Here is a 20,202-nt window from a genome sequence, read left to right as displayed (position 1 = left end):
CCTTTTAAGGTCCACAGTGCAGAGGCATAAAATATGACATTTGAACCATCATACGTCAGCTTAAATATATACGTGAACCTGTTGCCCATGCACACAGCCCCTTTGTTGCGAGCGATGGCAGACTTGGAGCTCTCAAATTTCAGTGGCACCTTGTGCGCTGATAAAATCCAGTGCCCACCCCACCTCTCATGCTTCATTCTACAGCATCATCATGGCGCCCCACGCAGCAATGGTGACCAGTGCAACTGAACTGGTTGCTCTACCCTTAAACTGCCTCTGTTGTGAGCCATGATTAAACAAAGAGGCATCTAACTAACCAGTTTCCTGTTCCATCTGAAACTAAGATTACTAGTTTTGGAACAATCTGGGATACTAAACTACGAACTGAAGTTAGTTTATTATCTTGGAACGTTCCAAAACTGGGAAACTACGGTTTATTAAAAGCTTCCAGATTTAACTATGGCTTGGGTAAAGGGGACAGAAGCCCTTTGACAATCTCAGCTTAATAAACCAATAAACCAATAAACCATATGATTGTTTAAGCTTGTTGGCACAGTTATTTTTTTCCTCCGTTGCCTGTGGAAAGCATTTCAGAGTACCCTGTTAGCTGCTGCAAACCAGAAAGCCAGATAAGGGAAATGCAGCTAATGTATCACACATGGAAGCAGACTGGGAATTGCTGTCACTTTGCCATCAGCTGAATGAGTTACAGCAAATCCCTTCATACCCCCTGAGTGTATAACTTCCATTTCATCACTGCCTGTCTGAGTATTTTGTCACAAGCCCTAACAGAAAACACCTTGGATCGCTTTCTCCTGTGTGAACAATGAGCTTCCTGGGAAGCCAAGTTTGTTACCTTGCCCTCGTAAACCTTCTTCTGAAAGGGACAGTGATAATCTTGACTCCCAACAAACTGCCAGATGTATGCCAAGAAAGGGTGCCTCACATTCAGCATCTTAACACTTCCTTGCTGCCCAGAACTGGCCACTCTGCTCTGAGATGCTGAGAATGTATAGGATCCCAGTGACGCGTGTGCGTTTTTCATGCACCTCATGATGATTCCAGCAAACCTGGAGCCCCATTAAATTGATAGTGACAGCAATGTGAAAGAAGAAAAATGGAACTGCTTTGCAGATCCCAGCTGAGACTTTGAAAATCCTACAGTGCATTCAGGCAAAGGCTCTAGACCCAGGGTGCCAGAGTACCCTGGAAGGCTACATAATGCAGACCACCAAACAGATGATTTGCAGAATAAAAGAATGCTAACTTGTGCACACCACACTGAGGTATTTCATTTCCGATGTTATATTTTGGGACAATTAACATGCCTATGAATGCAATTACAGAGAACACCAAGATCATGAAAAGAACACACTGAAGAGAGGCAGGTCCCACATCACCTGGTAGCCTGGCTGGGCAGCTGCTGGTTGCCCGCTGTCCCAACCTCCCTTCCCCAGCTGTGATGCTGCTTCTATTTCTATGTTACATCTGAATCATGTCTCGGTGATGAAAGTGATGGAACAATGCCTGGATGTAGTGGCGGATGGGATGAGAGCTAATAAGCTCCAGCTAAAGGCCAATATGATGGAGGCCCCAAGTCTGGCAGGCGACTTATAATGCTGCACTATCCCTGAAGGAGCAGGTGTGCAGAATGCCCAGGTGGTGGGAATGGCACCTTTTACCACCTTTGATTGGTGTTGCAGGTATGACTGCTCTTGGGTCACGCTAACCATGCCACACTGACTTGGTAACACCAGGACTGGGCTACTGTGATGTGTTCTTCAAGGGGCAACCTTTAAGATTGGTACAGAAGCTGCAGCTAATGCAGAATACAGTGCTTAGGCTGCTGACTAAGGAAGCTTAATGCAAACATTTAACACCGCTTTTTAAAGAACCGCATTGGCTGCCAATATGCTACTGTGGGTGGCACTGTGGGTTAAACCACAGGACCTGCCGATCAGAAGGTTGGCGCTTCGAATTCCCATGATGGGGTGAGCTCCCGTTGCTCGGTCCCTGCTCCTGCCAGCCTAGCAGTTTGAAGGCACGTCAAAGTGCAAGTAGATAAATAGGTACCGCTCCGGTGGGAAGGTAAACGGCATTTCCGTGTGCTGCTCTGGTTCGCCAGAAGCGGTTTAGTCATGCTGGCCACATGACCCAGAAGCTGTACGTCAATAAAGCAAGATGAGTGCCGCAACCCCAGAGTCGGCCATGACTGGACCTAATGGTCAGGGGTCCCTTTACCTTTACCTAAAGTCCTAAACTGCTTCCAACTGGGTTATCTGAATGGTTTGCCCTGTATAGATCTGCCTGGAGGGGGCTAGGCCCTTTCATGCTGCACTAAACAACATGTGGCTGCTTTCTCTCAGCCTCACCTATCCCACTTACTTCACCTACAGTATAGGGATGATAATTCTTGCTCACCTTACCAGAGCCTTGTTATTAACTGAGATAATGTATGTGAGTACCACTGAACACTTGACATGCAGTATATACATGCTAAACATTATTATAAGCACAGTTCATTAAAGATGTCTGGAAGGGAAATGCAAGCCTTTCTGCAACAGTAAATGCACATTTTACATATAATGCCATTATCTGCTTACTGTCAACACATGGTATGAACACAGGATCTCCTGTACTGGAAAGGTACTAAATAGCTTACCTTGCTCTGAGAGGATTGTTGAGTCTGTGCTGGGGATCTGGTCTTTCATCTTCTCATCTTCACTCTCCTCATCGCTAACCTCCTGAAAGATACCAGCAGTAAATGTTGCAGGTGTGAATAACTGTTCAGTCGGCATCTCAGAAAAGGCTGGGCTTAAATCATTGCTGGCTGATTGATCTGCTGGAGGTGGTGAATCAGGATCTCCTGGTCTGAGAGGAACCCCAGTACTATCCAAGGCATTGAAAGGCACTGTGGGCATTGGGTAATCTAGAATGAGGTTTGTATCCTCAATGTCATTAACTGTTGCTGGACTTGCATAAACCAGTGGTACTTCAGAGGTCTAGCAAAGAGAAGAAAGAGAGGATGAAGAAAACCTGAAGAGAGGAACAATTGCTATGATACTTAACTGTGGTCCATGGAAGGCCATTTCACACATTAAGGTTGCTAAGTGCTTGTCTATTATGATTTAAGTGTACATTATAGAACCTTGATTTGCTCTGGTTTCTATAAACTGTGCTGCAAACCAGGGGTTGCCTCTGTGTAATGCAGGGTTTCAAACACTTGGGTCTCTAGCTGTTGTTGGACTACAACTCCCATCATCCCTAGCTAGCAGGACCAATAGTCAGGGATGATGGGAACTGTAGTCCAAAAACACCCGGAGACCTAAATTTGGGAAACTCTGGTGTAATGTATACAGGTACACTCCAGAAAATATTTTACAACTGTGTACGTTTGTGCGCGCACACATGTATGTATTTTTATTTATAGAGTTTATTATTACACTACTTGTCACATATGATCCTGGAGTGGCTCATAACAATATAAATATATAAACGTAACATTAACACATTCACCTGTCCTCTCACAAATATTCAAAATACTCTGAAGCAAGAGAACTGCTTCATCTGGCACTAGAAAACTGACAGAGTAGGTGCTAGCTAGACTTCAGGGGAGAGAATATTCTATAGCCCAGGGTGCTATTGCTGAGAAGGCCCTTGGTGTGTCTGTCTATAGGAGAGGGTCATAGATATCCTGGCCTCAGTTAACATTAAAACAATGAACAGGGTGGCGATACAATGACCATTGCAATCGACAGAAGGTAGTATCACCAAGGCAACTATCTGTAAACAAATAATAAACATTCATTGTTTGTTCTCAGTTAACATTGGCAGTACCAGAAGAGCCTCCATAGTCAACATCAAAGGAAGGACAATATGGAGAAGACACCATCTTTCAGGTAACTGGGTCCTAAGGCATTTAAGGCTTTATATATCTGAACTGTTACTTTATAATAGGCCCAGTGACAAATATGACAGGCAGTCCAGATATTTAAGGACTGCATGCCCATTAGTTCTGTGGTTGCTGCATTTTTTTAAATGGCTGGTGTCTCCTGACCATCTTCAAGGACAATACTACACAGAGTGAACTGCAGTGCTCCAAACAGGAGGTTACTAGAGAATGGATCACTATGGCCAAGCCATTCCCTACTCAAGAATGGTCATAACTAGTGAAACAGCCCCAACTGGAGAAAGGCACTCCATACCAGATACCACTTGGGCCTTCAGTGACAAGGTCAAATCAAGGAGTACCCCCACACTACAGATCTGATCCTTCAAGAGGAGTCAGCTCCATCTATAACAGGCCACCTTCTTCTTTCCTGAATCCAACGTATCATTGAAACCACAGATATTGTTGGACCATGCCTCCTGTCATCAATGACCATGCTGCTGGGGCCTGATGGAAGTAGGAGCCCAACAGCATATGGAGGGTCACAGGTAGGTTACTCCTGCTATATGACATTTTCACATGATCAATCAATAAATTATGCAATAAACACATTTTGTTTTTTGGTGCCACAAGTCATGCATGCTCCAGATTTTGTTTTTAGTATCTGTTGCCTCCTCCCACCATGGGAGCCATAGATTTGCTCTGAGATAAATAGTAGAAGGGGCAGGAACCTCTTGGTTCTCCCTCCTTTGCTAGTTTTTAAAACTAGGGCAGATGAGCACCAGCTCTGTTTTGGATTAGCAAACAAAGTTTAATTGCCACCAATGGAATAAAATATACAAGTTCACAAAATAGGAGTTTATGCGGGGGATTGGGAGGGCAGGAGGCTGAGTGTTGGAAACTTTGCCTTAAAAACAACTGTGTTGAAAAGTTCACTCCGGCACTAGGGTTTCATAGGATGTGAACACATGGCGGGGGGAGAGGGGAAACGAAAATTGCGTGAAGCAGAAGGACAGAGAAGATATAATAGCAGCCTGGGTCTGTTGGATGCTACTCATATTCACAGTCAAACTTTCATTTTGCAATGATTTTATTGGGTTCCTGGTATATATCTTACCTTAAGGAACAAAGGCAGGAAAATTTACTCACCAACCCAGGTCCAGCGACACCATCGGTTACCATGGATTGGATATCATTATCTACGTCACTTGATGGCCTAATGGTTTCTGCAAAATGAGACAAATGCAAAGGGAATTTTTTCAGTAAATCTGCATAAATGACAAGAAGCATGCTTACTGATCAAAGTGTGCAAAATGTTACATAAGGTGCTATGTTGTAAACTTGAGTAATGCCACACAACAAATACAATTACAGAGCTGGGGGGGGGGGGGAGTTGGTCATTCAATATGAATTTAAATTTTAAAGATGCTGCTTACTCCAGAGAACTGAGCTTTCTCTCTAAATTAACTAATGGGAAAGAGCAGTATGAACTCAGATTGTTCAGGATGTCCACATTGCAAGGCCTCGGTCCTGTATACCTGAAGGAGCGTCTCCACCCCCATCGTTCAGCCCGGGCACTGAGATCCAGCGCCGAGGGCCTTCTGGCGGTTCCCTCATTGCGAGAAGTAAGGTTACAGGGAACTAGGCAGAGGGCCTTCTCGGTAGTGGCGCCTGCCCTGTGGAACGCCCTCCCAGCAGATGTCAAGGAAATAAACAACTATTTTACTTTTAAAAGACAACTGAAGGCAGCCCTCTTTAGAGAAGTTTTTAATGTCTAATGCTGTATTGTTTTTAATATTCAGTTGGAAGCCACCCAGAGTGGCTAGGGAAACCCAGCCAGATGGGCAGGGTATAAATAATAAATTATTATTATTATTATTATTATTATTATTATTATTATTATTATTATTATTATTATTCCCATTACACAGCAACAGGTCTACTGAGTGTCTATTTGGCTCAAAGCGCCAGTTAATTCTAGCTCGCTGACAAATGTAGTATGCTTGTGAAATATATGTGCTGTTCAAATCCATTTGTTGCATTCATACATATATTTATTCATTTTGCTGGATCTCTGCAACCTCAGAGAGAATCAATGATGAACAGCGCAAGGTCATTTTCAACTGGCTGCCTAGTTCACAAAGAGGAAAATCTGATTGACTGACCGTCAGCAAACTGAAGTGTCCCAAGATCCATGGACAGTGACTTATCTTCCTGTAGTGCCATGGCAACCATCTGCTGGAGGTCTGTCACTCTCGGTTTAGTTGCTGGTATCTCGCCCTCCGTACTAATAGAACCTTTTTCGTTTTCAATCTTGTTGGAGCTGATAGTTGAGATGTCATCCGCAGGACCTTTAACTTCGGACTCCTCTCTCTCAAAGTTGATGACATACCGAGCTACCGTGCTGCTTGACCTTTGGGTGTGGGAGGAAACTAAGTGTATGATAAATGCTTTTACCTGTGCCAAGTTCATATTTCACTGAAATTGGTTTAGTAATAGAGGAGGACATGGAAGACCTGCTTGTCATTAGGTGATTGATTTCACTGGCTAGCTTGCTAATCTAAGTTAGTAGCAATGAGTCACAACTTCCCTCGGTCACCCAGCCCTCTTCACTGGTTAAAACCTAGTCACACTGCTTTTATGGTGACTGAGATGGGTTAGGAGATACTGTATTGCCACTGATGCGAGTTAACAGGAGCTCTTGCAATATGACTCACTCCAGTCATGTAAAGGTCAACTTGGCTAAATTATTGAAATGCCTTCTCCAGGCAACCAACACATTAAAATATCAGCAAGGGAAAATAACATTTAATCCACAATGCAACACAATGAACGATGCAAAATTTAAAAACCAGATTTCCCATCCTTCCTAGTTTGGGTTGAGGCATGCAGGTAGGTGTTTGTGAAGGGGGAGATGCTTAAAATCCCATTTAGCATAATAAATGAACTTTGCTTCTCACTTGCATGGAAAACCAGATGTCTCTCTAACCAGTATCTCCTAAACAGAATGACTACATTTCCTCAGCATTCAAATAGCAATATTCTTCTCTAAGCACATCCCTTGCTTTTCTAATTGTACTGCAGGATAGTACACATGGCATGGGCAGCTACTGAACAACACTTATTATATAACTAGTGCTGGATTTAAAAAATCCCACTCAACCCATGGGGTAAGGCGCCTTTCTAAGCAGTTTAAAATGTTTAAAAGAGATAGTTGGAACCTGGACACTCCCTGTTTGAACCTATAAGGAAGGGTTGTAGGTGACTGCTAGACTAGAGCATATTATTTGCATACAGAAGGTTCTAGATTCTGTTTGCAGCATCTCCAGGTATGATGCGGAAACCCTGGAGAGCTACTGCCAATCAGCATTCATAATGCTGAAGTAGATAGCCAATGGCCTGACTTCTCAGTAAAAGGCACTTTCCTATGTTCCTGCATTCCTAATCTGTCAAGTGCAGAAGTGTTCATGTAAGTAATAACTCACTATATGATGATATAGGTTTGTGTGCGCATGCATGTAGCATCAAAAAACATAGCCCTTCCAGTGCTAGGTCACCTCAACTCCTATAATTTGGTGTTATCAGATCCCAGCAAAAAGGCACATTCAGGACAAGGCAGCCTCCCACATTCAGTACCTGTGGCAACCATATCATGCCGTGTACAAAAGGTAATGTTGACTATAGCACTAATTGGGTAAGTCCCTAGAAGTAGTTGCTGAACAGTCAAACAAAAGCAGTTGTATTTCTACCCTTCTTGCTGGAACAACAGGAGGAACAGGGCACATAAATGAAAGTGCCAGGAGACAAGACCTGTTCTGTGTTAGGAGACACATCAAATAAAAAAGGAGTGACTATGTACTCAGAGGCCTGGTTCACATGCCGCACTAAACCATAGTTAAAATAAACCACAATTTAATGTGAACAAGCAGTGCTTCACTCTTCCCTTGCTCCTGCTAGGAAACAAACCATGAGATGGCTTGCCTTGTTGTCCAAACCTGGACTTATGCTTTGTTTCTCTCTGAACAAACCACAAGCGGAAGCCAAGGTTTGTTCTTAGTTTGCCACTCATGGTTTGTTTGAGGGAAATAAATCATGAGACCAAGCTCAGGTGGCGTGACAAGTCAGATCATGGTTTGTTCCTTGGCAGTGCAGCAGAAGTGGGGGAGGAGTAAAGTGTCATTCATATTAAACCACAGCAAATTTGACTATAATTTAATACGTCATATGAAGCAGATCAGTGTGCCTTTTCTTCACCTCTGAGTAATCACAAGCAGACCTGAAAGAGCTGGTATGTTCTAGGATAAAGGATTCCAGGGTAAGGGAACATGACTCCTTAAGGAAAGAAGAAGAAGAAGAAGAAGAAGAAGGAGAAGAAGAAGAAGAAGAAGAAGAAGAAGAAGAAGAAGAAGAAGAGGAGGAGGAGGAGGAGGAGGAGGAGGAGGAGGAGGAGGAGGAGTTTGGATTTGATATCCCACTTTATCACTACCTGAAGGAGTCTCAAAGCGGCTAACATTCTCCTTTCCCTTCCTCCCCCACAAGAAACACTCTGTGAGGTGAGTGGGGCTGAGAGACTTCAAAGAAGTGTGACTAGCCCAAGGTCACCCAGCAGCTACATGTGGAGGAACAGAGACGCGAACCCGGTTCACCAGATTACGAGTCTACCGCTCTTAACCACTACACCACACTGCAAGTGTCATCATGTCAGTGCTTCAATAATGTTACATCAACCTCACAGACAATTAACAGTACAAATGTTTAGGACCAGGATATCAATCTTCACTTTTCTGAATGGGAAAACGAACAACAAATAGTTATGGATTAAACTTGCTTAAAACTGCTGTGTAATGGCAAACATCTGAAGGGAGGGGGAGACACTGAATTGTGCTTTCCATATTCTACTCCATGGCAAATCTCCTCAGTGGCGGGGTGGGGTGGGGAATAGGTTTCAAAAATATTTTAGACTTGTATCATACATTGAAAATCAATAGTTACTTGGTAGGCACCTAAGGGGTTCTGAAAAACCTACACGTCAGACAACTTCCTTTTCTGAGTCAGATGATAACTGACCTTCCATCAGCACTTCCAAGATACATAAAGAGAGCCTGAGAATAAGTTTGCTTCTTATCATTTTCTAAAGCCATGTATAAATGCATTTAATTTACTGCGCTAGCACTATCGCTTCCTACTCCTACACAGAAGGTGGCGGTTACAGTAGCTCTGTGATAGGATGATGACCCTATCAAGAGGGAGGTGGGGAGAAGGAATCTGGTCTTCTCAGCAGAACAGAAAAGCAAAAACATTTCCCTTGTCTATTTTATGTTGTAGATGGAGTAACTTTCTGCTATTCGCGTCAGTCTTTGTCTGCCTATGCTGCATAATGGTTTAGGCTAAAGTGGCCTAAAGTCAGCCAAGCCTACATGTTTCTTCCAGATTCTGTATCTTAAAACTAGGTAATTTCACATTGACATTACTATGCATGTCATATCATGTGTTGTTGTTTTTTATATAAAAAAAGTGCGGGGAAATTACCCATCTTTTTCCTTCTTCTGTCTTCAGTTCCAGCACACGAAGGCAGGACAGATGGAAGTATTTCGAAGGAAAAGAAAGAAGAACATTAAAGCATACAAACATATTAACTTGCAGTTGATAATATACTCTGCATCTTTCCGCTTTGTTATTTGCCAGGGCAAGTGATTTCCATCATTAAAATTCCTTTCTTCACAAAACGTGAGTGCTCCTTTTCTCTTTCCCTTCTGGAGTAAAAGAAAGCTCTTCAGCTTTCCCCTCTCTTTCCATCCATTTCCCCTCCCCTCCCCAGGTCACTAATTGCAATTCATCGGGTGCTAATCTGTACCTTTCCCGTGGCAACGAAGAAGCTGGGATTGACTTTGTTTGGCTCTTGTCCAAATCCGGGCCTCAGTAACCTGACCTAATTATCATTCTGACTATGCACACTTCTTGAGGCCATGTCCTGCCATGACACTTTGTAATACTGTCCTCTCTTTGTTTGTCTGACATATCTTCCATGCCAAATATGGAGCTCCTTAGCTGCCCCCGCACACCCATGTGGCTCTCCCAGAACAGCTTTCTTTCTCCTAGCTTGAGATGTACAAGAAGGGAAGGCACCAAAACAAAGACTACTTTTTCTCTCGAAGATAATCATGAAAGTCAAGACTCCATTGCTAGTGCTGCTAAATGTTCAGAGGTAAATAGAAAGAATCTTTGTGTAGGGCCAGGTTCTAAACTAGCTATTTCCCAACATTTATATATTAAATTTGCCAGGTAAGTGAATGATATATATGGAGGCTTCTTCTTTATATGTAGCAGGATATCTTTAATCCTTGTGTAACTGATCTTTATTTCTGGTGGTGATGTGCTGCGAAGTTTTGTCAAAACTGGGTGTCAGAAATATTTGGCTCTCCTGGAAACCCAACCAGATGGGCAGGGTATAATATTATTATTATTAAGTACAACTCCCATCAGCCCCAGCAAGCATGACTAACAGCCAGGGGTGTAGGGAGTTGTTGTTCAACAACATCTGAAGCCAGGGGTTCCCCACATCTGGTCAAAATGTAGGTGTGGGATAACACATTAGTATCACATTGATAAAAACATCAGCACCTGGGGGGGGAGATGATAGAAAGCTTTCTTCAAGGCATGGAAAGGGTCTAGATCAGCAGTTCTCAACCTGTGGGTCCCCAGATGTTGGACTACAACTCCCATCATTCCTAGCTAGAAGGTCAGAGCTCAAGGATGATGGGAGTCGTAGTCCAATAACATCTGGGGACCCACAGGTTGAGAACCGCTGGTCTAGATGGATGTTATGGTAGAATGGGGTGGGGAACCTGTAGTCCCCCAAAAGTTGTTGGATTTCACAAGCCCCAGCATCCTCAGGACTGATGGGAGCTGTAAACTAACATCACCTACAGCATCACAGGTAGACAATACTATAGTGGCGAAGAGCACAATCTGGGATGTCCCCAACTGAAATCTCACCGTAGTCATGAATTAACTAGGATGTCTTAAACAAAACCTGAAAACCTAAATGCATAAAGATGGAGACAATAATAGAGGCCAATCTCCTGCATTACTTGAGCATGAATGGGATGTTGACCTAGTTCTGCTGAGGCTCCCTCGCATGTCAGCCTCCACCCAAGTAGAATCACTGTCCCTTGGGATCCCTGAAAATTTCAGTGCGCTGCAAACAAACCTGTAATTGTGGGACCACTTATGTGGGTTGTTAAAAATGTGAGTAATAACCTAATGTCCCCAGGGACTTTCTTTTCTGCTGTATGTAAGACAACACTGCATGTTCCCTTTGATCTTATAGTATGGTGGCACCTACAGTTTGGAGCTTTCTGCCTATCGCTTTCGGGAAGGTGGAGCAACAGAGCCAGCTGTCTTGAAGAGCCAGCTTAGAAATACTAACCTCTCTACCTGCTTTCAAAACTGATGAAAATCAGTAAAAATTATACCACTAAAAAAAGAAATCTCTAAACTGATTACATAGAGTGGAGTTCAACACACTGCTAAGGAGATTGTTCCATCAGTGAATTTTTGCTCTCCATCAGAACCATCTCCCCTTCTCTCCGGACCCCCCCCCCATCTGCTGTCCCAGGGCTTCTCCAGAGGGAGAGGCATGGAGGAGGGAACTGGGGGAGAGTCCCACTGTGCTAGCAGGAGTCCTTGCACTGGCTTCTGCTAGCAGAATGGATGAATTGAATCTGGTCCCCAGAGAAGGACACACAGCAACATTCAGAAAAATTCCCCAAAGCCAAATAAATACAGAACAAAGCTACAGATCACAGAGAAAACTGATTAGAAGATTCTGAAATGCTAACGTACAACAAAATGTTTCCTAGAATTAAATGCCTTATTTGCTTCCTTAGTGAGAAGGGAATACTTACCCCTAACTAGAAAGTGAATAACGTTATCGCTTACCTAAATCCTAATACACGGATTTCTTTGAATCCTGCAAGTTTCTCAAATATCTTCTGCATCTATTAAACAGAGAGGGGGGAAAGTTAATTATATGTTCATTCTTCTGTCAGGGGAACTAACAGATGTTAGCTAAATAAGCATTTACTCCCAGCAGAGCCTATTCTAGCATTTGTAAAACAGAACTTTGGAATTTAGAAAGACCATTGGGGAATTTGCTTTCGTTGCATGGTTAGTGGAGACCTTAATTAAGCATTTTAACTTGGACATGCTGAGATATTGTTTAGATTAATGGAGAAAGCCCTGCAACGTTGCAGCTTTTCTCACCTAGTGAGCCTGCATGCATGATCATGATTGGTATTGGTGTTTGCAATAAGGGGCATTGTTTAAGCCCAGGGCCTTGGTTTTCAGGGCCAGGATTCGCTCCAGTTTACATGAAGCAATATGACAGTTCGACTTCCTCTCGGCATGTGCAGAACACCAAACTCCACTATCAACCTCTTCAGTCACTTTATGGTTTGTGATGCATCCTTAAAACATAAAGTGAACAAGGTAGGAACATGTGTTTGCAAACAAATGCATCATGGTGGCTCACTTTATCAGGGAGCCTGGTTTAGGTACAGCTGTTTAGAGTACACTTGGTAATAAATCTAAGTTGGTTACTACGTTGTGATATAAGCTGGGAAACTGTATGACCTAAGACCTGAGACCCTGGCATTTTGCTGCCAGAGGCAATGGGCAATAGGGTGTCCTCTCCCCATTTACTGGAATGACAATGAAATCTGATTTCACCACTGCTGGCAGAACACTGAGAAGCAAAAGGCTAGCCGGGGTGTGTGTGCAGGATACATGGCACATGCTGTTCGGTCCTCCCAACACCCCTCCACTGCCAAGAATCTTTTACCTGGGTCGTTGTTTCACACCACCTAACAGTAGGCAGTGGGTGGGTGTGCCTTCCTAGCATTCATTTATAATACTTGTGTCCCACCTCCCCCTGCACTTGTGGCAGTTAAATCCCATAAAAGAATTTAACCACAGGTTTGAAGCAAAACACTTCTTTAGTTCATGAATGACCAACTTCCTACATCCACAAATCATTATTAGAAAAGGCTTCCACTGTGTTACACAACAATCACTTCCTACACATGATAAATGACATAAGGCAGTTTATTTCCAGTGACTAAGTGATGGGTATATATGGAGACACTATAAAGTGGGATGCAGGGGATAATGGCTGAACCTCATACATGGATGAAGCAGAGAGATAAAAGCCCACCCAAGTGAGCCAACCAATCTAATGGCCTTCTCCTAAATCCACAGACTTATAATGCAGCCTAATGATCCATCCTAGCCCACTTGCTCAGGAAGCGGCTATTGCTGTTGCTACCTAATTAGCCCTTGGATGATACTGTGCATAAGACAAATGACAGAAAAATTATTAGGTGCTTTGTTTCAGTAGATCATGTTGTGTCAAAGCTGCGCTAACAGTAATGGGGAGGATGGAACAATGACAGAGAATGGCTACGTTGCCTTTCTGACATCACTCTTTTGTGGAAGATGCCCTCAGTGCCCTCCCTTATTGAGTCGGCCAGATTCCTTGCTACGTTCAACGCAGCCCATTGTCTTCCCCTCTCCTTCTGAGCCAAATGTACACTACTGCTGCAGAGAGGGCAAAGCATGCAGCGGGCGCTCTTCCATATTCTTGCGCTTGAGTGCTAGGTGAGGGCAAGTGACCAACATGAACATCAAAGAAGAGGAGCAGGCCTCTGAGGCCTGGCCGTTACCTCCCTGCTCCAGTGTGGACCTCAGAAGGAGCTTGATGACGATGATGCTGGCTTTGCAATACTCCTTCCTTATTTATTTTATTCTATTTACCCCACATGTGACGGCATATTTACATTCCAGGTAAGTTGGCACTAGCTTCTTAGCTAGGTATCTTGAATGCCTGAACTTGAGGTACCCATTCAATACCTAAACTCTGTGGACCTACCTCCTGGCTGAGAGAGGTCTCCTCCCTTTTGAACTTCTGGCACTTGGAGAAGACCTTTTTATTTCAGCAGGTATTTAAAGTACAGTGGTACCTCCGGTTGCGGACGGGATCCATTCCGGAACTCTGGTCGGATCCCGAGGTTTCCGCAACCGGAGGGACTGCTTCTGTGCACACACGGTAGAGCGCTTCTGTGCATGTGCGCGTGGCAAAAACCTGGAAAAATACTTCTAGGTTTGCGGCTTACGTATCCCGAAGTTTACATAAGCTGAGGGATACGTAAGTGGAGGTACAACTGTAAGCTTTTCTGATGTTGTGGTTAATTGTAACCTATTTTATCTAACATATCTTTTTTGTATCTTTATCGACCTAGAGACTACAGTGTATATAAATTGTGGAAATAAAAAGAATATATAAAACAGTGCTTCTCTTTCCAAGCAAAACCAGTACTACAGTGGCAGCTCTTTACAAACATACTACAGGATTTCAAAAACACAAATCACAGAAGGCTTTTCGGGTATAAGTTTATAACTTTATGGCTAGCCGAAATAATCCTACCATACTGAAGCAAGTAAAGTAAACATTTGCTAAGCTTCATTTTCCCATGGGAAGCTTAGATTGATTATGGGCCAATATTCTTATTCTTATTCTTATTCTTATTCTTATTCTTATTCTCATTCTCATTCTCATTCTCATTCTCATTCTGTTGGTTGCCATTTCTTGGTTAATATTTTGTGTTAAACACTGTGGTACATATACTATACATGCCCAATCATCTTCTTTTTTGTATTTATAAAAGGTAAAGGTAAAGGGACCCCGACCATTAGGTCCAGTCGTGACCGACTCTGGGGTTGCGGCTCTCATCTCGCTTTATTGGCTGAGGGAGTCGGTGTACAGCTTCCGGGGCCAGCATGACTAAGCCGCTTCTGGCTAACCAGAGCAGTGCACAGAAAAGCTGTTTACCTTCCTGCCAGAGCGGTACCTATTTCTCTACTTGCACTTTGACGTGCTTTCGAACTGCAAGGTTGGCAGGAGCTGGGACCGAGCAACGGGTGCTCACCCTGTCACGGGGATTTGAACTGCCAACCTTCTGATCTACAAGTCCTAGGCTCAGTGAATAGACCTTCAGGATTACTGACCACCAGGAACACAGACTGATGATCAAATGGTAACTTACCAGAGGTGCTTATAACTACTTGAAATGCTGGCTGCCTTTGAGCTGGATTGGATGAAACCACTTCCCTGACCTGGTCCATCACATGGAGGACAGCAAGTGCACTCCCCATTGACCCGGCACACCTGTCTCTCCTTCAATTACCCCACACATCCCAATACTGCCTAAGTGTATATAATCCAAAAATGAAGGTCAAAAAACACTCGGTCAACCTCCTGGAAAAATACAATACCCAATTGTGCAATTTTGACTTAAGCACAGTGGTTGTACTTAGATGTTCTGTCCATGCATGGCCATTCCTTTCCTTCTCATGATGGGCTGGATCAGGGGAAAGGGAGCAGCCTATTTGCCAAGCGGGCAGGAGAACCACTGTTTTGTTCAACAGTCAAAAGAGGTGCCCCCTTATTCTTGGAATATGTGCTGCAATGGCAATGCAGCGAACATGTCAGTTAATTTTTTCCCCTTTGTCATGGAAGTGGTGGCAGAGTAGCTACAGACCTTGCCACGAATAATGAGATCTGTCGCTATCCATTTTGCATCAAAAGCTAGAGAACTGAGAGCATTGTATTTGGTTAGCATCGCCCACTGCATTCTTAGATTTTCTTTCTGGTGGAGGCCAATGAGTCTAGGCATGAAAGACAGAGCTGTGAACAATTTCATTGATGAATACTTCATCTCAAGAACAAAGCTGCAGGCCCTTCAAAGCAGTCAGTGGCAATTTCAGTCAATATATATACATTTGGACTGAAATTATAGATTGATAGATACATGCAAACACACACTTTCCCCGCTATTATTCATACACCTCTCTCAAAACTTGTTTAAAAGCTGTTGGGCTGTCAGTTTATTAGTTCTCAGATCTCAGTAGGGTGTTTTACAATGTGGAAAGTTTACCCACAACTTTGCATAAAAATTTGTGTTACATTCTAGGAAGAGGTTATTTGAAGTTTTTTCCAACGCACTTTGAATAAGCACTGCATTTGCAAAGGATTTAAGAATTCAAAAGGCAAAGTGAATACCCCAAAGCAGCATTCCCGCAATACCTCCCTCCTCACTTGCCATACTGACTTTTGCTTAACTTTCAACTAAGCAACCTTCAGATCATTAATTGCTGGCTATTAAATAGCTAATGAAGCATGCAATTAGCCTTAGTAATGATATAAACATGCCATCTCTCCTCTAACTCAGAGGAAACGGGATAATGCCCAAATGAATAGAGGAGAATGTGTGATTTTGGGTCCCCTGGCAGCTTCCTTTGAAAAGTAGTTCAGACAACAGTGGCTAATTTCATTCAACATTCGTATTTAGATTGCTCATTAGGTTTATTGTTGAAATGAAATCGCTACAAAGTACTGTCCATTAATTCCTGATGAGGCTCAAATGACTTTTCCTAATGGTGTGTAGTACGACTAATGCTCTCTGCTGACTGGGTATCTCTATAGCCTGTCTTATGCTGCTGAGGAGATGCTAGCAATGGGGGAACAGATGCTTAAACCACTTGAGGAGAAGGAGTGCAGCACAGTGGTATAGGCCTCGCATAGGCCTGTACCATCTCAGAGCATGCCCAGAGGATTTGAGCTAGAAGCATCTTCCTGTTAAGTTTGTTTGTTTGCTTTTTTCTTTTCTTTTTTACAAGCACACATAGTTCTATTATTTTGTCTATTTATTTAAACTGTTAAATAATGGTGCTGGAGGAGACTCTTGAGAGTCCCATGGACTGCAAGAAGATCAAACCTATCCTTTCTGAAGGAAATTATGTGGGGCAGGGCTTACCTGGGCCCCCACAATATTTTATTCAAGTTGGCACCCCTGCATGGATGGCTGTTGGCTTAAGGGCTCAAAGATTATGCAGGGTACCTTTGCAGTGTTGGACGTAAGAGTTAGGAGCAAGCGGTGTTCTCTATTTTGAATGACTGAATTTTTAAACTAACTGAGGTTCCAACTGATATAAAGAGCAGTTACCATAAGGCCAGAATGTTGTCACTGTTACTACTTCCTGACAGCTAGTGTGGTCCAGGGTAGTAGAGCATCAACTTGTTTCTGTAAAATGTGGGTTCAGGTTCTGGTGCTGGGTCATCAGGCAACCTGGTTCTTGGACACAGTGCCTATGTACTTTAAAAACACCAGTCCTTGGGTTTTAGCAAGGTTTAATTAGTTTGTATGGCAGAAAGTTATTTACTTGGCATGGCATCTTGATACTGATTTGACACTGCCATGCACATGTATAAAACTGTGGATTGAACAGTTGGCATGGACTGATGAATCTTCCCCACTGAAATGTGGGACTGCTTATCATTTGCTGAAAGCATAAGACCTTCCCATATCAAATCAATGAGGTTTAAAAGCGCTTAACTTGCCTGGATTGAGCTTTTCATTATTTCCTTGCAAATCTGAACTACTTGGGAAACACAAACCTAAGCAGCTTCCCACAGATTACAGTCTAAATAATTTCACTACTCTATATCAACACACAGCAAAGCAGACAACAGACACATTTCTTATTTATCACTGTCTATAATGTCCCACTAAATAAACCCAACCCAAACCAACCCTCTAAACAAACAAGCGTAAGTTGTATTGTCATTGAATAACTGAGTGCTCTTACTTGAAGCTGAAATTTTTCAGCTAGTTTCTGGTACTGAGGAGATGTAGGATCACTCAGTTCTGGAGTATACTCCTGGTCAGTGAGGGTCACACTGAACTCCACCATCTGCTCCACAGGACGTTCGGGGACTATGTTCGGGACCTCTGGCTTTGGCTCCTGAGAAAACAGGAGAGGAAATGAGTTGCCATCCTACCTGGGCAATACCCAATATCTTGTATACTGAAAGTGAACTCATTCTCTGACTGCCAATCTTATGCGATCAAAACCACACCATCCACACACAAGACAGAGGTATTAATCTGTGAGGTTAGCAGAAGCATGCACACACACACACAAAACTTTGGGAAAGAAGACAAAGTAAAAGGAGAAAAAAGTCAAAGGTTCTGGGGAGGAGGAGGAGGAGAAGAAGAAGAAGAAGAAGAAGAAGAAGAAGAAGAAGAAGAAGAAGAGAAGAAGAAGAAGAAAACAAAAAACTAGAGAAGGGGAATGGAATACTGGCTGGCTTGTGCTTCAAGCCAGCACTCCATACTACAACACCTTGTCGCAGAACTCACTAATATTATTTAGTTCTATATTTTAAAGAAATTTTGTGTGATATTTCTTAAAGACGCATGCACATGTCATTTAAAAATAACTGGGCACAGAATCTACACCAACTGATTTTGTATTAAAAGGCTGAATACAGCACTAATCTCTAAAATCATGAATATTTATGTGTATATGAATATGCATATTAATTACAACTTCCTAGAAAACTGTCAGCATGCAAATGTCTATATTTTCCCATGTTCTGAAATCCCCGTAGAAGCAACATCTCCCAGTTTTAGATTGATACAATCAGTAACAGCATCACAACAAGGAGAAGTACCAGGCACTGCTATTTTCAGCTGAGACTTTTCCAAGAATAAGTCAAGTGGGGTGCCCTTAGTGGTTCTGATGCCAGCCACCAGTTTGCTTGGGTCTTCCCTTGGGTTGGTGGGTAGGGCTACTGTGATGCTTTGACAGGATGTACAAAATATGTAAGTTTAAATAACATCTATCCCAATACTTCATTCCCTCACTGCCCAGCTATGCTGCAAAAACCAAGAGGTGCGTCCCATGATAACTTGTAATGGCACAGAGGATGCTCTGGTGAGTCTGAGACTACAGTCGAAGATTTGTAGCATCCTCTATGACAATGGAAGGGCTATTGGGGAGCACATCGCAAAACGCACACAGCTTTGCTAATGACCCTAAACATACAGGTTTATAGAATGATTGCATGAATGGCATGGGCAATGGTTCTGACTGCAACATACAACGGACCAAGGTATGCTCAGCTCAGGGCTTTGTGGTTACTTTGTGTATACCAGCCAGTATTTCAAAGTATTCCTTACATGAATTCCTGACAGGCTTTTCCCTCGACCAATGCTTCCTCAGTGCCTTTTCCCTCATTCCCAGAAGCTAGAAAAGAAAACTTTGATCTGTTTTCCCACCCCTTTCATAGCAAAGCATAGGCTTCTGTTTGTGTAATGGGAATGGATTATGCAATAAGGACAAAAAGCCTTGATTAACATTGGTGGGTGAAACCTTTGCTTTAAAGCCATTCAAATGACCATTATTTTCCACAAGCGTGGGCAAGAAGCATCATTCACAATTAGCTCACAGGAGAGACGCTAATACAACATTTACATCATAACTGAAGTGAATATAGAGAAAACCTAATGGCTTTCTCTAATGGCACACAAGTCACTGAGTCAGAAAACCAAGAGCAATTGGCTAGCGATATGGAATGTTAATGTGCCCTCACCTTCACAGGAACTTTGGTGTCGTCAACAACGGGGCCTGTAGGGGCTGCTGTGTGCAGTAAAGGTAGAGAGGGGGTTAAAAACAGGTGTGGGAGTTCTTTCTTTGCCCAAGAAGCAAATAATGTGAATTAGCAAAATAACAGAACCAATTGGAACCTAAGCGATGAATTAAAATATACATTTACCTCTTGTGATGTATATAATTCAAGAGAAACAAAGGCACAGATTGGGGTGACAATGTTATGCACACTAATTTAAGAGTAGGACTCACTGAATTCACCATGAGTTAGAACTTCACTTTAAAGGCCAAACAACATGTGCCACCATTCAGGCAATTAACAATTACGTAAAGAATGTTTTGAAGTAAATAGTAGGCATAAGGGCCCCAATTCAGATCAGGAGCTTGACTGGGGTGGGACTGTAGGGGCTTTAAGCCTCTGTTCCTCTGCTGTAGCCCCAATCCAGATTAGGAGCCCTGTACCTACTATTTGCATTAGAAGAAAGACTTTTGGTGCAAGTCTTTCTTTTATTTCAATGCAAATAGCAGGTACAGAGGGAGGGGCCCAACACAGACTAGAACCATAGCAGGGGCAAAGGTTTTGAACCTCCTACATCTCTGCTAGGATCACAAACCAAAATGGCCCCTTCAATGCTGCCATTTAGTTTTTGAAAGCCATTCATGCAGTTGCACGAACAATAGCATTACCTTCAACAACATACCATCAAACCCCATCCAGATGAAATTCTGTGTTGCCAATTTCCTGCCTGATTATTTCTTTTAGCAAACCGCAGCAGCTTTTCTGAGAAGTATTTTACAGCAGA

General features: G+C 42.9%; 1 protein-coding gene and 2 long non-coding RNA genes across 9 annotated transcripts in view; 1 reads left to right on the top strand and 2 right to left on the bottom strand.

The window, feature by feature from the left end:
* The window catches only part of LOC310673216, a 162,783-nt gene that overhangs the window by 23,206 nt on the left and 119,375 nt on the right, over positions 1-20,202 (bottom strand). The window lies entirely within an intron of this gene.
* IMPG1 (interphotoreceptor matrix proteoglycan 1) overlaps positions 1-20,202 on the bottom strand; it is a 70,567-nt gene that overhangs the window by 23,206 nt on the left and 27,159 nt on the right. For 6 of the 7 annotated variants that reach the window (XM_083431152.1, XM_083431154.1, XM_083431157.1 and 3 more), the window contains 7 exons: positions 19,383-19,429; positions 17,594-17,749; positions 11,831-11,889; positions 9,419-9,439; positions 6,055-6,302; positions 5,039-5,115; positions 2,663-3,002 (listed from right to left, as the gene is read on the bottom strand). In XM_083431152.1, coding sequence (XP_083287278.1) covers positions 2,663-3,002; positions 5,039-5,115; positions 6,055-6,302; positions 9,419-9,439; positions 11,831-11,889; positions 17,594-17,749; positions 19,383-19,429 — 948 coding nt within the window. The remainder of the gene's footprint in view (positions 1-2,662; positions 3,003-5,038; positions 5,116-6,054; positions 6,303-9,418; positions 9,440-11,830; positions 11,890-17,593; positions 17,750-19,382; positions 19,430-20,202) is intronic. The other variant, XM_083431156.1, reaches the window with a different exon arrangement.
* On the top strand, positions 7,252-9,615 carry LOC310673200. Its single transcript, XR_014508900.1, has 3 exons — positions 7,252-7,358; positions 9,215-9,339; positions 9,446-9,615. It is a non-coding gene; the product is annotated as an uncharacterized lncRNA (long non-coding RNA).

This window comes from Podarcis tiliguerta (assembly GCF_965153285.1).
Source record: "Podarcis tiliguerta genome assembly, chromosome: 3".
NCBI classification, from domain to species: Eukaryota; Metazoa; Chordata; class Lepidosauria; order Squamata; family Lacertidae; genus Podarcis; species Podarcis tiliguerta.
The sequence above is the reverse complement of the archived record's forward strand: the minus strand, read 5'-3'. Positions and strand labels throughout refer to the sequence as shown.